The sequence below is a fragment of the Tamandua tetradactyla genome, chromosome 7, assembly GCF_023851605.1.
Source record: "Tamandua tetradactyla isolate mTamTet1 chromosome 7, mTamTet1.pri, whole genome shotgun sequence".
NCBI classification, from domain to species: Eukaryota; Metazoa; Chordata; class Mammalia; order Pilosa; family Myrmecophagidae; genus Tamandua; species Tamandua tetradactyla.
Genome location: NC_135333.1, coordinates 22,560,732 through 22,575,958, shown reverse-complemented (window position 1 = coordinate 22,575,958; position 15,227 = coordinate 22,560,732). Strand labels below are relative to the sequence as shown.

The following is a 15,227-nucleotide window of genomic DNA, read 5'->3' as shown; positions in this document are numbered from 1 at the left end:
TGGTGGCGTTTCAAGGGGGAAGGAATGTTAAGCGCGGGAATAGGTCTGAAGGCTGGAGAAGGATTGGCATTTCCTGAACCCCTGTTGGAAGCCAGAGCCCTGTGCCAGACCTTCCACATGCCTTATTTTGTTTGGTCCTCAAAATATCTCCAGGGAAGTGGGTCTGAGTGCCCTCATTTTACAGATGAGGAGCTCCCACAGCTCAGAAGTGATGGGACTGGATACAAGCCCATGGTTATTGGACTCTAAAGGCCAACACTAGATACATTATACCCTTTACCACTACCACCTAAGTTTGTCCTGAATCCAAGAGAGTGTCTCACAAGGGTACTCTTTGGTTCTCACTTTAGCCAATCTTACCTAGTTAGTAGGCAGGCTTGCAGACAGCTGTCCCTGGTGGTGGCTGATGGCCAGGCTGGCTGAGTTGCGGTGGCTGGAGCAAATGCGTGGGGATACCAGAGCAGTGTGTTGGAACTGGCTTGCTCATTAGTATCTCCTGAAAGGCTGCTTCTTGGATGCTGCCATAGTTAAGAGTTTCTCCAGATTGCTTCGGGTTGGTAACTTCGAGTCTCTCCAGAGAGGCAGCGTAAGCTTAGATTTTCTGAAGATAAAAGCTGACCCCACTCACTTCTGCTCATTGTTCCACTCCCTAACTTTACTTTCTGACAACTCAGGAGTGAGGCTGTCGAGGGTAAAGCCATAGCAATTAACTCTAGGGCTGGAAAGGAGCTATGGAGTGTGTCTTCCTGATGGAATTGATGTCTTCCTGAGAGCAGAAAGCTTATTTCTTCATCAGCCACCATTAGAGCAATAACTCTTTTATGTTGAGCTTTACAGGCAATGAAGCTGTTTACCAGAATATCAGGCAAGCCATTAAACTCTGCTGGGCCTCAGTTTCCTCACCTGCAAAATGGAAGTAATAATAGTACTCATCTCATCGGGTATTGGGAGGATTTAAGAGGTTGATATGTATAAAGTGCTTGGCATGTAGCAATACTGCTATTACTATTTTCTCACTTAAGATTTCAACTGTGGTTGGTGTTACTGCAATTCCAATTTCCAGCAGAGGAGACTGACACTCAGGAAGGTTTAAGTAGTAATAGCTAACATTTATTGAAAGCCTGCTGTAGCTAGGGATGGTTTTAAGCACTTTCTGTCCATTGATTCATTCGATGCATATCAGCCCTTCCAGGTAGCTTAAATTATTAAGTCCATTTTACAAATGAAGAAACCCAGACTCAGAATGGCTAACGTGTATATGAATCCCCTTGGGAATCTTATGAAAAGTGCAGATTCTGATTCAGTAGGCTGGGGGTGGGTGGGACCTGAGAGTCTGTGTTTCCAGCACGCTCCTAGCTGGTGCCGTTGCCGCTGGTCCCTGGACCACAGTGAAGTTGGGAGAGATGGAATAACACACCTAAGGTTAGATGGCTGGAAGAGGTGAGGCCTGGTTTGAATTCAAGTCTTCCAACTGTACATCCTTTACTTTTCCTGTCTCACGGAGCAACCTCTCATGCTGGAGTAGCTTATTACCAAGACGGATGATTGTAATTTCTCTGGGTTCTTTAGTGGGCAGTGGCTCTGAGTGCTTTCCATCCTAAATTTGTCTGGCCCAGCAAACAGTTGTTGAATCAGCCAAACAAGTTGTAATTTATAGAGTCTGCCAGGGCCTTTTGAGGGGCTTCCCATGCAATGTTTGCTAGTCCTCTCGACACCTTTACGCAGTGGGTTCTGTTATTTTTCAGATGTGGAAATTGACCGGCTTGTCAGATCCCACCACTCCACCAGTAATGGGAAGGCTCCGGTCAACCCCATGCTTTTCTGGCTCCAAAGCCTCTGATCTGTCCAGTGTACCACCCCGCCTCTTAGACACTCTAAATGACCATCAGATTCTTTCCTGTTATGTCATTGTCAACACCGTCCTTTTCTAGCGGTTAGTCGTCATAAAGCGGATGCTTCCTTTCTCATCAGGGTTGCTCGTTATTCACGGTGACCTGAGGTTCATCCTTCTGGAATGTAAATAATCATTTCCTAATTTTCCTTTCTCACTCAGATTTTCCTCCAGCGAGGCACACCTTTAGAAAGGTGTGATTACAGCAAATACCTTAAAAATTAAGGACACCAATGCTGATATCCCGGATTCCTTTTCCGAGGCAAGACTGAACCGAACAGGGCAGGACAGGGACAGAGGGTGGCTCTGAACCAATAGTGGCAGGGGAATAATCGCCGTCTGCAGAAATGCAAACTATGTACCTTGCAACAAAGGTTACCAGTTGCATCAGCTAAATACTATAAAAGCAAAGCCTGGTAGCCTTCTTGTCAGCAAGTCAGTCTCAATACACAACTGAAGGCTTCCTGCAGAGAAATTGTACAAGTTGAAAAGACCCTTTTGCTGTGTGTACTTCTCTCGGTCTTCCTGACCCTTCAGAAGGCAAAGCTTCTTAAGTCTTCTGGCTTTCAGTGGTTTTACGTACAGGATGAGGGGCTGGGTTAGGTCATCTCACTGGGACTCTTTCAGCTTAAAACCAGTTCTGGGATTTGATTTTTTTTGTTTGTGTTATTATGTTTAAATCAGTACTTCCCAAATGTTGGCTTTTCTTTCACTGTGTTCATACTTTTTACCCTTTTCTAGTATCTGTGCTAATGTACTTAATATTTTATTTATTTTAACACACTCCTTAGAGTTATATTTATTTGAAGAAGAAGCCTTATGTAATTATTTTAAATGGGAAAACCAATATAACTTACTGGTTCTCTTATAGAAGATAAGCTTCATAGTAAATATAATGGAAACAAGTGTTATTAAATTCTAGCTCGATGTTGGTTCATGCCACAGGCTCTGAGCCCAAGGTCTCTTCTCTTTGTTGAATGTAAAATGCTAAAGACAAGCCAGAGTCCAACTGAGACCTTCTCCTTGACTTAATCCAGATGACTAAAAGAGAATTGAGAAAAGATGGGTCTCTCTCAAAAGTTATTTACTCCTCTAACTATTCAGCATGTAAAACCATCTATTATTCCTTCATTGTTGTGAGTCCCTGATGTTGAGGTAAACCCTGTTTCTAGTATCTGATGTTAATTAAGTTGACTATCTGGATTTAAAGATGGGAAGCAAATATTTATTGACCTCCAACTCTCCACCAATTCCTGTTCCAAGCATTTTGCACACTTGATGTCATTTAATCTTCAGTGATGCTGTGGGAGCGGGTTCTGTTCACATCCCCATTTTATAGATGGGGAAACTGAGGCTTCTGAGAGGTTGGGGAACCAGTGGTCCTTTCCCCTGATACTCTCAATAGTCAACATAAGCTCCATGCATTATTAAATCTTAGAGATGAAGCTCAAGTTTGAATGGCTCAAGGTTTGAGAACCCTGTGTGTGGGTTGATTAATGTTGCTTTTCTGTTGAAGTGCCAAGACCAGGGACTAATCTAGATTTCTATTAATCTTGTCTTAGCGGCAATGACAGTTTTACTGGGTGAGGTTGATATACATCAGTCCGTGAGGATGTGAGTGGCCCAGAACATAAGCATGCTGCTCTAGACAGGATACAAAGGAAACAGCAATGCCTGGACCTGGAGCTTGCTGGTGTGAAAATGCCCCGTGTACGTGTGTGCGAGTGCATGTCTGCATGCGGGTATTTTGTTTGTTTGTTTGCTTTGGCTTGGGCACGCATCGGAAATTGAACCCAGGCCTCTGGCATGGCAGGCAAGAATTCTACCACTGAGCCACCGTTGCACTGCCCTGCATGCTGGTATTTTTATAAGGTGGCTGCAGGCGGTACCTCTCATACATGTGTGAATCTAGAAGCTGGTAGGACTGTATGTTCCTCAGGATGCTCACCATGCAGGATCAGCTCCTGCCTTCGCTGCTGCCAGAGGGAGGGTGAAGCCTGGCGACTTTTCTGGATGCTCCAGAGCTGAAGCTATTCCATGCCCGATCTGATTGATGGGCCTTTCTGCAAATGAGTCAGGGGCCTTGATAAAAAGGTGCAATTCAGGGCAAATAAGTGCAGTCTGAGCCCTGAGAATACATTTTCTGAGGGCGGTTGTATACCAGCTGCTTTCAATGACATTCTATCCATTCAGGGATGACTTTTACAAAGTAAGCTTGTTCTGGGGGCAGCTTTCAAAGCAGAGCTTCTATGCTATGGGGGCTGGGCTGCTCACTGGACATGTGAATCACCCAGCTTGTTTATAAGCCTCAAATGGAAATCAGCTTGGAGAAGGGCAAAAACCTTCCTTGGCTCAGTTCATGAGGCTGATTTAGACTAGAGAGAAACGTGCAGAAAACCCAGGGGCATGTTGGACCGTGATTTGAAGCTGTAGAGACACAGGGCTTTGCAATGCCACTTACTAATTACACCTCCTTGGATGAGTAACCTAATCTCCCTAACCTTAGTTTCTTCTTCTGTAAAATGGGGGTTTTGGTAGGATTAAAGTAGAGGATGAAAAGTGCTTAGAACAGTGGCTGATAATTGGAAGGTGTTCAGTAAGTGGTAACTTGTAATACTATTACTACTATTATTTTTATGCATCTTTTGATTACCTTGAGCTTTTCAAAATATAATGCCTGTTCCAGTGGCAGGTACTTTTTGAGTGGGGACAGGTACCAAATAATGATGACACAAACATGAGGACAACATGGAACCCACCTCAGGGACTCATGCTCTGTTAGGGAAAGAGAATATAGACATAGAACAAAGTAGCCAATGGGGAGAAATGAGGACACTAAATAAAACTCTTTAAGAAGGCAAAGGAGGAGGAAAATGACTCCACAGACTGGCTGCGTACTAAAACAGAAGCAAGGTTAGGTAAAAACTTTGTGTATCTTTTGAAGGTTAGAAAGCACTTTCACACTTATGGCCCATCCTGATTAATTCCCCCCTTATTGTTTTTCTCACAATAACCCTGTGACCCAGAATAGGGCAGAGATTGTAGATTTCAGGGCAAGGACCATGGAGGCGTAAACTGAGGCTCTGAGTAGCTAAGTGACTTCCTCAAGGTCACACAGACGGCAGGTGGCAGAGTTTGGGCTGAATTATGATGACCCAAAACCCATGCTTGAGTCCATATCATCTTGTCCAAAAGCGGGCAAAATATAGTTCCAGTCGGAGCGTGGGTGGGTCATAGGGTGTTGTATTTTCCCTAGGTCAGGGTTTTCCCAAGTGTGACATGGATGCAGTGTGATTTTAGGTGGCACACTGATGGGGAAATTTTAAATTAATAGGTATACACTTTCGTGTCCACCAGAAGCATCGAGTCCACGATTTTGTAACTGATTCCTTCGGGCTGGTTTAAAATGTAGTTAAAAATAGAGAGACTGTGTAAAGAATACTACCAAGTGAGTGACAGTGCATGTAGGAAAGAGATCTGGCAGAAGGCATTGCGGTGGAATGCCAAGGAGTGTGTTGAGGGAAATGCTGGCGGGTGATGTGGCATAAACCTTTTATAAAGGCTGAGGGCTGGAGAGAAGGTGGCTGCTCAGCTGACGCATCTACCCAGGTGCCCCTTAGCTGTTCTCCGGGCCATGTGCTGTGAGTTCAACCAATGTAGACACTGACCGATCACTAACGAGCCTCCCTGGGTCTTGCTTCTCTTTGCAGATTGCTGATTTTGGGCTTTCCAACCTGTATCAGAAGGACAAGTTCTTGCAAACGTTTTGTGGGAGCCCACTCTACGCATCTCCTGAAATTGTCAATGGGAGACCTTACCGAGGGCCAGAGGTGAGTGGGTGGCCTCGTGTGTGTGTATTTGTGTGTATGTGTGTGATCGGGGAAGAGAGAGGAAAGAGGGCAAGGATTGGAAAAGGGAAACGAGACAAAATTCCCTAAAGCAATCAAGCAAATAAAACCTTTCTTTAATATGATTATAAAAGCAGTACATGCACCTGGGAGAAAATTCAGAAAACCCAAACTGCTAAAAAGAAAATAAAAGTTACCTGCAAACCCCATATGAGAGAACCTCTTTTAACATTTTTGTGACTTCTTTTCAGACTTTTATCCAGTATAGATCTTGGCATTTAAAAACTGATTGAGATCATTTTATATATATATATGTATATACTTATGTATGTGTGTCTATGTATATATATCTTGCTTTTTATTAGATATTATATTATGACATTTTCTGAATAAATTATTTTAAAACATGAGTTTTAATGATTACATAATGTTTTATTATATGATTACACCATAATTTAATTAAATCACTTCCCTAATTTGGACTTTCAAATTATTTTTAGGTTTTCCCTGTTGTAGTAAAACAAACAAAACAAACAAAAGTCCCCCCCTCCAATGTCACTGAATATCTTTTGCATTTTTCACAGCATATATTTTTGACTAAGGACGTATATTTTAATCGCACCTTCAAATTCATGAGAAATATATTCTTCTTACATGCCTCAAGCTATCAGGGCCACCACTACTAAGACATGTTTATGTGGAAATATTATTTGAAAATAGATGATTTGCAGAGTGATTATTCCTTTTCAAAAAAAATGGTTCTCTTTACAGAGGGATTCATCTACTCAGTATTCTTTAAATAGCAGCTGTTCAGTGTGTTGAAATGTTTTCTTGCAAATATTTATCTGAGAGCATTTGGGGGCAGGGCTGGAGGGTGAAGAGAAGAATGCCAAGAGCCTCTACCAATTACAGTGAAAGAGAAAGTCTTTCTAAAATAAGAATTTAAGGGAGGAGCTTAGGATTCAATTTATAAAATTGTAGAAACTTGACGCTGTAAGTTTACGGTAGATAATGAATGTGTCTTTGATCTTTGATGATCTGTTTCCGAAGTTACAAGCTGGCAGCCTATGATTTGGCCAGCAAACATGTTTTATTTGGCCACATTAGGTTTTTTTTTTAACTGAGCAAGCATTTAATAATTGGGAGTTTCACATAAAAATCTGTTTTCTGACTTCTCTGGAAAAACCCAAGGATCTAACAGTACTGGGTGTACATGTGATAGCAATTAGCCTGGGAGAAGCTGCCTGCATAAGATGGGTGAATGCACACTACAGTTTGTCTCTGTGCCTGCATAAAATGGGTGAACACACTCTACAGTTTGTTGCCATCACTCTGTGTTGTACCCTGAATCCTGCTTTGTTCGTGTTTGTAATCTGCCTGGGCCTTGTAAGCATTTGAGTTTGCAAACCCCAATCCATTTGAAGAAGGTGCAGAAAGGAACTGATTCCATGTAATAGAAAGATTCCAGGATAAGGGGTGAAGAGCCCTGCATCCAGATCTTGCCTCCCTTACTAGTGTGGGACCTCAGGGGAAGCTGTTTAGCTCCCTTGTGCCTTAGTATTCTCATCTGTCAAATGGGGTTGCAAAATAATCCAGGCTCTACCTGCTTCACAAAGTAGTAGTGAGGATCACGTAAGATCATCTATTTACAAAAGTTCTTATATAGGTGGGGACTCTGAGTCTCTGCACAAAATGAAATAGTTGGGCTCTATAGCAGGTTCCAGCTGCATTACCTAGCAGTTGTCAGACTGTGGTGGGAATCTGTCTGCCAGGTGCTAAATTAAACTCTCGGGGGTGTTGGGGGTGACTGCCTACCCTGAGATGCTGATGGTTTGAAAGGCATCCCAGGAATCTGTTTCCCCAGCTCCTATATGTCCTGTCTCTCTGCTCCAGGTGGACAGCTGGGCCCTGGGCGTGTTGCTTTACACTCTCGTTTATGGAACAATGCCCTTCGACGGTTTTGATCACAAAAACCTCATTCGACAGATCAGCAGCGGAGAGTACCGGGAACCCACGCAGCCCTCAGGTGCGTTCCTGTGGAGGGTCAGAGGTTGAGGGGAGAGGGTCGGCTGGCCTGCCCTCTCACACACTTCCTACGTGTATTTTAATACACTTTAAGGAGTCTTCCACTTTCCCTCTTTCTTTTCCCCAGATTTTTGTCTTCTGTCAAAGCCTATACCTATTCAAGAGAAATTTTCAAAGCTAGGAGTCCTGCTTGCTTGCTGGGTGAACTTGGGCAATTCTCTTAACCTCTTTGGACCTCAGTTTCTTAGCTATAGAGTAAAATTTTGGAAAATATATTATATGAAATCCCGTGTGGTCCATACTGACATATAACCCCGATGCTCCTGCCCACTGGAAGTGCCTTGAAGGCAGCACCTGCTAGTCTCATTCACCACTGAACCCCCAATGCAAGGGATTGCATAATAGCACTATTTCATTATCTGTTGCTGCCTAACAACTCTAGCCCCTTTCTTCTCAAAGACGCAAACTGCTTTAAACAACCATGCAATCCTATCTTCAGTCTGTGAGTCAGCTGGGGCTCTCTTGTCTTCTTGAGCTTTCCTCTACAGTTGTAATCGGACGGCAGCGGACCTGCTGCTGGGGCTGAGTCCAGTGTTCCTCTTTGCAGCCCCTCGCGCCCTGAGCTGTCTCCTCCTGGTTTCTCTTCTCCTTACTTGGCAGCTCAGGGCTCCAAGAGGCTGCCAGACCTTCTTAATATCTGCCCTTGGAAGCCAGAGAACATCACTTCAGCCATGTTCTGTTAGTCAAAGTCATCAAGGTCATGAACTCCATCTCCTGATGGAAGAGCATCGTGCATGTACAGGGAAGGTGCATGCGGGTGATCATCTTTGGAAACAGTAAGGTAACACCTTACTGTTACCTCGGGCTTTTCAGATAGGGACTTACCATGCACTTGTGCATATATATATGTTTACAAGTCGATTCTTGCTATTAGCAGTAGTTATGTTCTATAAAGTCCCTTGGAACAATAAATTAATGAATACTGAACCAGCTTTGTGTGACTGCAGCTGGGAATTTTTACCCTTTGCCCGTGAATATGTCTAAGAATGCCTGTGAAAGCCACGGGTGTGCCCTGTGCATTTTAGTGAATAGGCAGATTCTCATATAAATGAAAGTCATGGGCTGGGCTCTGTGCGTGTGTGTGTGCATGCATATGTATATTTTAAAATTTATTTTTTCAATAAGCCAGTATGTTTTGGGAGAAATTTCAGGGTGATCTCTATGGTAGCTTTATTTGTGTCCCCAGCTAACTGGTGCCACTGCAGTTCCTGGCACATTGTAAGGGCTTGGTAATAGTTATCAAATGACTGAATGAATGATCGCCCTGTGACTTCTCAGGGGTGCAGCTCACTCCAGTCCCCATTGCCAGGCCTTTGCCAGCTAGCTGGAGGCTAGCCCAGGACAGAATTCAACTCCAATTAAACTCTGAAGACAGTTTGATCTTAAAAGTTAATTCACCAGCTGTGAGAGAGCATTGGTTCCTGCAGCCTCCTCAACTGCCCCCTTCAGGCTTTCCCCTGATTTCCTGATGGCAGAAATTTGCAGGTAGTTTCAGATGGGCTATAAACTGGTGGCAGATATAGATGAGATCTCTGATCCGATAGCTCAGTGGGATATGGCTTATGTCAGAGAGGGAAGGGACTGGGTGTGTCAGAATCTATGGAAGCCCTCAGGCTGTGGTCTCTCTCACTCCCCAAATATGTCAGGTGAGCAAGTGCAATCTGACCCATTGGCTTATGACTCTTCTGCATCCCTCTCTGTCCTTGTCTCTTTGATGAACAGCTCTTCCCTCTCCATCTCAGCCCCCAATTTCCCTTTTGTGCTGGCACAGTGACAATGAGTGTGGTATGTTTAGGTGAGGTTACCTTTGGAGGAATCAAGAAATCCATGGCAGTCTGCACCTGCTTTCCCTTTCAGAAAAATCATTTCCACCAAAGGAATAGCAAGGCCCTGCTCAGGGTCAGGCCTGGGATTCTTTCTCTGTTACCCAGCCTTCCTCAGTTTCTAAAGATCCAAGTTGACAGAAAGGTCAGTAGCTCCGTGATATTCTTTCACTAATATAGAAAACATGCTGAGGTTTGATAGTGCACGTGCCTATGGATATAAGATAGAAGCCCTGACTGTGCTTTTGATGTACAATCGGGAAGACTCTGGCTCCTTGCTCAGTAGGTGCTGAACCAGGACCCCAGTTCGATTCTTCCTGAAGTGAGTGTGTCTCTGTGAGCCCTCTTAGAGGGTCGCACAGCCAAATGCTTCTGTGTATGCAACGTTTGTTTTGCCCTTTGCCCTCTAGATGCTCGAGGACTCATTCGGTGGATGCTGATGGTGAACCCCGACCGCCGGGCCACCATTGAGGACATTGCCAACCACTGGTGGGTGAACTGGGGCTACAAGAGCAGCGTGTGTGACTGCGATGCCCTTCGCGACTCCGAGTCCCCACTCTTGGCTCGGATTATCGACTGGCACCACCGTTCCACTGGGCTGCAGGCCGAGGCAGAAGCCAAAGTTAAAGGCCTGGCCAAACCCGGTGCCTCGGAGGTCATGCTGGAGCGGCAGCGTTCCCTGAAGAAGTCCAAGAAAGAGAACGACTTTGTCCAGTCCAGCCCGGACACGGTGCCTGAAAGTCCATCCAAGTTGAGTTCCAAGAGGCCCAAGGGGATCCTGAAGAAACGAAGCAACAGTGAGCATCGCTCCCACAGCACTGGCTTCATCGAAGGGGTTGTTGGTCCTGCTTTACCCTCTGCTTTCAAGTTGGAGCAGGAACTGTGCCGGACTGGTGTGGCCCTCGCCAGCTCCCCCGAGGCAGAGGTGCCAGGTACACTCAGCCCCAAACAGTCGGCCACGGTGCCCAAGAAAGGGATCTTGAAAAAGACCCAGCAGAGGGAGTCGGGTTACTACTCCTCCCCGGAGCGGAGCGAATCTTCCGAGCTGCTGGACAATAATGATGGAATGGGTGACAGCATCCCTTCCCCCAGCCCCCCGGACCCAGCCAGGGTGAATTCCCACAGCCTCTCCTGCCGGAGGAAGGGCATCTTGAAACACAGCAGCAAGTACTCCACAGGCACCTTGGACCCGGCCCTCCTTGGCCCCGAAATGCCCACACTGGAATCCTTGGCGGAGCCTGGCGTCCCGGCCGAGGGCCTCTCCCGGAGCTACAGCCGGCCTTCCAGTGTCATCAGTGATGACAGTGTTCTGTCCAGTGACTCCTTTGACTTGTTGGATTTGCAGGAGAATCGTCCCACCCGCCAGCGCATCCGGAGTTGTGTCTCTGCCGAAAACTTCCTCCAGATCCAGGAATTTGAGCGGCTCCAGAACCGGCCCCGGCCCCAGTACCTGAAGCGGTACCGGAACCGGCTGGGAGACAGCAGCTTCTCCCTCCTCACGGACATGGATGACGTGACTCAGGTCTACAAGAAAGCGCTGGAGATCTGCAACAAGCTCAACTAGCTCACCAAGGCGTGGGGTGGGTTGGAGATGGGCGTGAGGGAGGAACGGGAGCAGTGACTTGCACCAGCAGGCTGGTTAACTCTTTGCTGGCCATGACAATAGACTGAAAAAGGATGGGTGCCATCTCAGTTGGCCAAGCTTGCAAGCTTGAGCCAGCACCTAAAAGGAAGAAGTAGGCTCTCTGCCAGTGCTGCCAACTGCTAGTCAGAATTTGGGTCCTAACTGGCATTTGCATTATGCCACCTCCCAAAGAACCGGCTGTCCAAGGGAGGTGGTGTTGGCTGGCATATAGTGGGCTGGGAGGAAGCATATGGGAGAGGGAGCATTTCCCTAGAAGGCATCCAATGCTTCTGGAGAACAGGGGCCATATGCTCTGAGTGAATCTGAAAAGTTTGCTCCTCTTCTCATTAGCAAGTTTGATCTGACTGCCTGGGGCAAGCAAGTAGATCTCAGCATCCATTAATGATCAATTGATAGCAGCTGCCCCTGTGCTGGTTTGAGTAGTGGTCACCCAGTTGCCTAGGGAAGGAGCTCTGTGATTGAATGGTGTTGGCTGCCTTGGGGATGGGAAGGGAGGCAATGGCACTTACACTGTGTCATTGCCATCCTTTTCGGGCTCAGCCCTGGAAGTTAGGTGAAGGCATCCTGTGGGATCTATGTTAACTCTGTCAGGCCTACCAGTGTGGCATTTGCTAATGTGGTATTTAACCCTGAATGGAACAAAGGCCTTGGTCAGAGAAAGAGTGCTTTGTACTCTGAAAGACACAGAATCAGCCCATAATGATTTTTCAGCTCTTTGCTGTCTGTTTCTTTCCAGATGTCTGCTGTGCACTTATGTATAGCCTCCCAGGGATAGATAGGGAAGAAGATGGGGGGATCAGAGGTCAAAACTGTAGTGTAGAGTAGAGCCCAGGACCCTTTGGGGTCTGTGCACAGATGATTGGAAGTTGATCTACACCAGCCAAGCACACTTGTCAGTATCTTTAACGTCTCAGTATTAACTGGAATGCCACCTCTGGGGTTCTCACCTGCATGCATAAATGCTTTGAATTGGATGTCACGCTCACTGTCCATAGTTCACCAGAGGATTAACTGGCTCAACCAGTGCCCTGTTTAATAGCAAATTATCTCTCTGTCCACCAAGTGTAGAATTCTCAGAGGCAGAAGAGTTGACTTCCAGAGAGTTAGTGTGTAGGTGGGATATTTGGATGGGTGAAGGAAAGTCAGACAGAGAGTGCTTTTTCCCAAATCTAAATGTTCTATATTATGATTTTGAACTTTGACATGAACTCCTGGGCCTTGAGGAAAAACAACTTTTCATCCATTTAAATGAATAAAATTTTGAAAGGGCAGAGTAGATTGGGAGGAAGCATATAGGAGAGGAAACATTTCCTTAGAAATCATCCAAATGCTTCTGGAAAAGGGAGAAAAAAGGTATGTCAGGGCTTTTACCTTAAAAAGTACAAAAACTAGGTGTTTCACTCCTAGATACCTAGATTATGGGTGATAAGACTTCACTTCCCCAATGGGACATCTTCAGGATACTGGATTTGGAATTAATGGTCTCATAGGGATGGCTTCTGAGTCCGTTGGCCTGAGCCAATAAGAGTCCTTCTTTCAAGAGGTCTGACTTCTGCTCACCACCCAGTTGCAGGAGGAGGAGAACTCACTAATCTTGGGGATATCTTTGGATAAACCAAGAAACAAGAGTTCATAGGGAGATGAAAAAGAATATACGTTATGGCACTAACAACATGAATTTGGATGAAACTGTCCTTTCCCTAAGGAGATGGCTTTGTTTTCCCCTTGCCAGTAGCTTTGGTGCTTTGGCTTGTGTATTCCTTCAGGTTTCGCTGAGCAGTGTATTGTGGGAAACTGCTCAGTTTCCTTTCATTCAATTCCATCTCCTTCCTGAATTCCACTAGAGGTTAAAAGGGAAAAAAAAGTCTGTAGATAGCAAATTGTAGGTGGGGGTGTATGGGTGCATGCAGGGTGTCCTAAACTCTCTGCTCCATTTTATGCAGCCTTTTCTGAACAGACAGCTCAGCCAATTCTGCCACACTGCTGGCCTCTCACACATGGCAGCTGGCCTGGCTGGTAGCTGTCAGTGTGACTTAGGTAAATATCTGCCCACTTGTTGACGTGTGCCTGTTTAATATTTTCTATCCTTCTAGGTTTTGGTAACAATGATTAAAACAATAACAACAACAACACATTCTACCCTTTCCTCTTCCCCCAAACTTATGTGTGTTCTCTGTTAGCAAACTCGGTGTGGCAAAGAAAGGCCTCGAAGAAGATGCAAAGACTCTGGGGTTGAGTCCTAGTCTGCTGCTAACGAGCTGGTGGCCTTAGACAACTACAGTGTCTTTGGAACTAAATTTTCCCTTCCTCGAGGGCTGGAAGGGTGGATTAGTCAGACTCTGAGGCCCTGCTTTGCTCTGACATTCTGCTAACATCGTCTGATTCTGGATGCAGTGTCAACTGTCCTTGCAAGGAAAAACTTGGAATGGAGGGAAAATCCCTTCAAAGCAGTTCCTCTGCTTCCTGATTCAGCCCTGACCTCCCTAACAGCCAATCCCCCAGCCAACGAAGTCATGCTTGATTCATTTCCGTGGACTAACAAGTGACAGACACTTTTATGACCCAGTGGATAAAGCAAGAGATTCTGTGTCAGCTCTCCTGGTCCTTTCCTTGCTTCTGTGGGTCTTTCAGTGTCTTAGTTTACATGTCTGCAAAGGAGTAGACTTATACTTCTTTTTACAGGTAAATTCAAAGGCATGATCAGTTTTCAGAAAGTGCTTCCAAGACCCCAGGTGAAATGAAATGCTAAGTACTATCTGAATTCCCACCCCTGTTACAAGGTGCTGCTTCTTCAGATGATGGGGGGCACTTTTTGGGGTGCAGTTCAGGCGAGTTTTACCCAGGCCTGCTGTCTTGAGTACAAATGTGAATGATCAACTGACTGTTTTGTTGCCAAACTGGAAATGTTCTGTAGGGATTTACTGGCATGGTATCATTCCTAGAAGGTAAAAAAAGAGGGAGAGAAACTTGACTGCACATTTTTTAAAAAATCCATATTGTGACTTTTATTTAATTTTTTTTTTTTTTGTAACTAAAAAGTTGACTTTTTTATTTGAATTTGTCTTTTTTATTTATTGGTCTGAAAGGCATTTCAAAGGTATTATAATAATATATTGGTGTAATTTAATTGGTGCAACATGCTTTATGGCTCCAGTCAAAATCGGTTTTCACTCATTTGATTGGTTTGAGCCCAGAACAGCCTACAGGGAAAAAAAAGCTGGATAACCACCCAAAGTGTTTATATTTTCATTGGAAACTGATTTCTATTTTCTTGTTTTGTTCCTGTTTTTATTTTTAAATTAAATAAAAGGCAATGAACTGAACTGAACTTCTCGGACCTTGCTTCTTTATTTGGTGGTTTTTCTCTTAGTCAAGTAAGTGACAGAATGATTATAAGTAACAGAAACCCACCCAAGCTAACTTAAGCACAAAAGAGGAATTTATTCGAAGTGCTCAGAAGAGGAAATGCAGCTAGAAGCGGGAACTGGAGAAGCCTGGAGAAGCGGGATCCAAGAGAAATACCTGCTCCCTTTTCTGTTGATCTTTGCACACAAGCTTTATTCTTATCCCTCCATTTTCAGCCTGAGGTTCTGCCCCCTAATTGTGTGACCCACCTCAGCTCGCCTCATGCTTTCACATTTACATGCTCTCAGTTCCGGTTTCCAAAAGAAACTATTGACAGGGTTCCTTCAGTCTGAACTAGAAAACATCAAAAGATAAGACTCAATTACTCTCTTCCCGACCCTTCAGCTTCCTCTGTCTGCCCCCTTCCTAGGTACTTCCCTCCCTCCCAAGGAAGGACAAATTGCTGAGCTGATTGATCAGTGTCCAAGGTCAAATGAGCCATACACTAATGGGCCAGGCTGCTGCTCTGTTGATAATTAAGTGGCATCTTGAGTTCCATTTTGCCATTGTTCCCTGTGCAAACAGACCCT

At 45.0% G+C, this 15,227-nt stretch overlaps 1 protein-coding gene across 1 annotated transcript in view; it reads left to right on the top strand.

Annotated features, from left to right (window-relative positions):
• Positions 1-14,581, top strand: part of NUAK1 (NUAK family kinase 1) — a 72,310-nt gene extending 57,729 nt beyond the window's left edge. Inside the window, exons 5-7 of the mRNA XM_077168600.1 lie at positions 5,602-5,721; positions 7,633-7,765; positions 10,058-14,581. Of these exons, the coding sequence (XP_077024715.1) occupies positions 5,602-5,721; positions 7,633-7,765; positions 10,058-11,211 (1,407 nt within the window). The 3' untranslated portion in view covers positions 11,212-14,581. The remainder of the gene's footprint in view (positions 1-5,601; positions 5,722-7,632; positions 7,766-10,057) is intronic.
• The last annotated feature ends 646 nt before the right edge of the window (positions 14,582-15,227 follow it).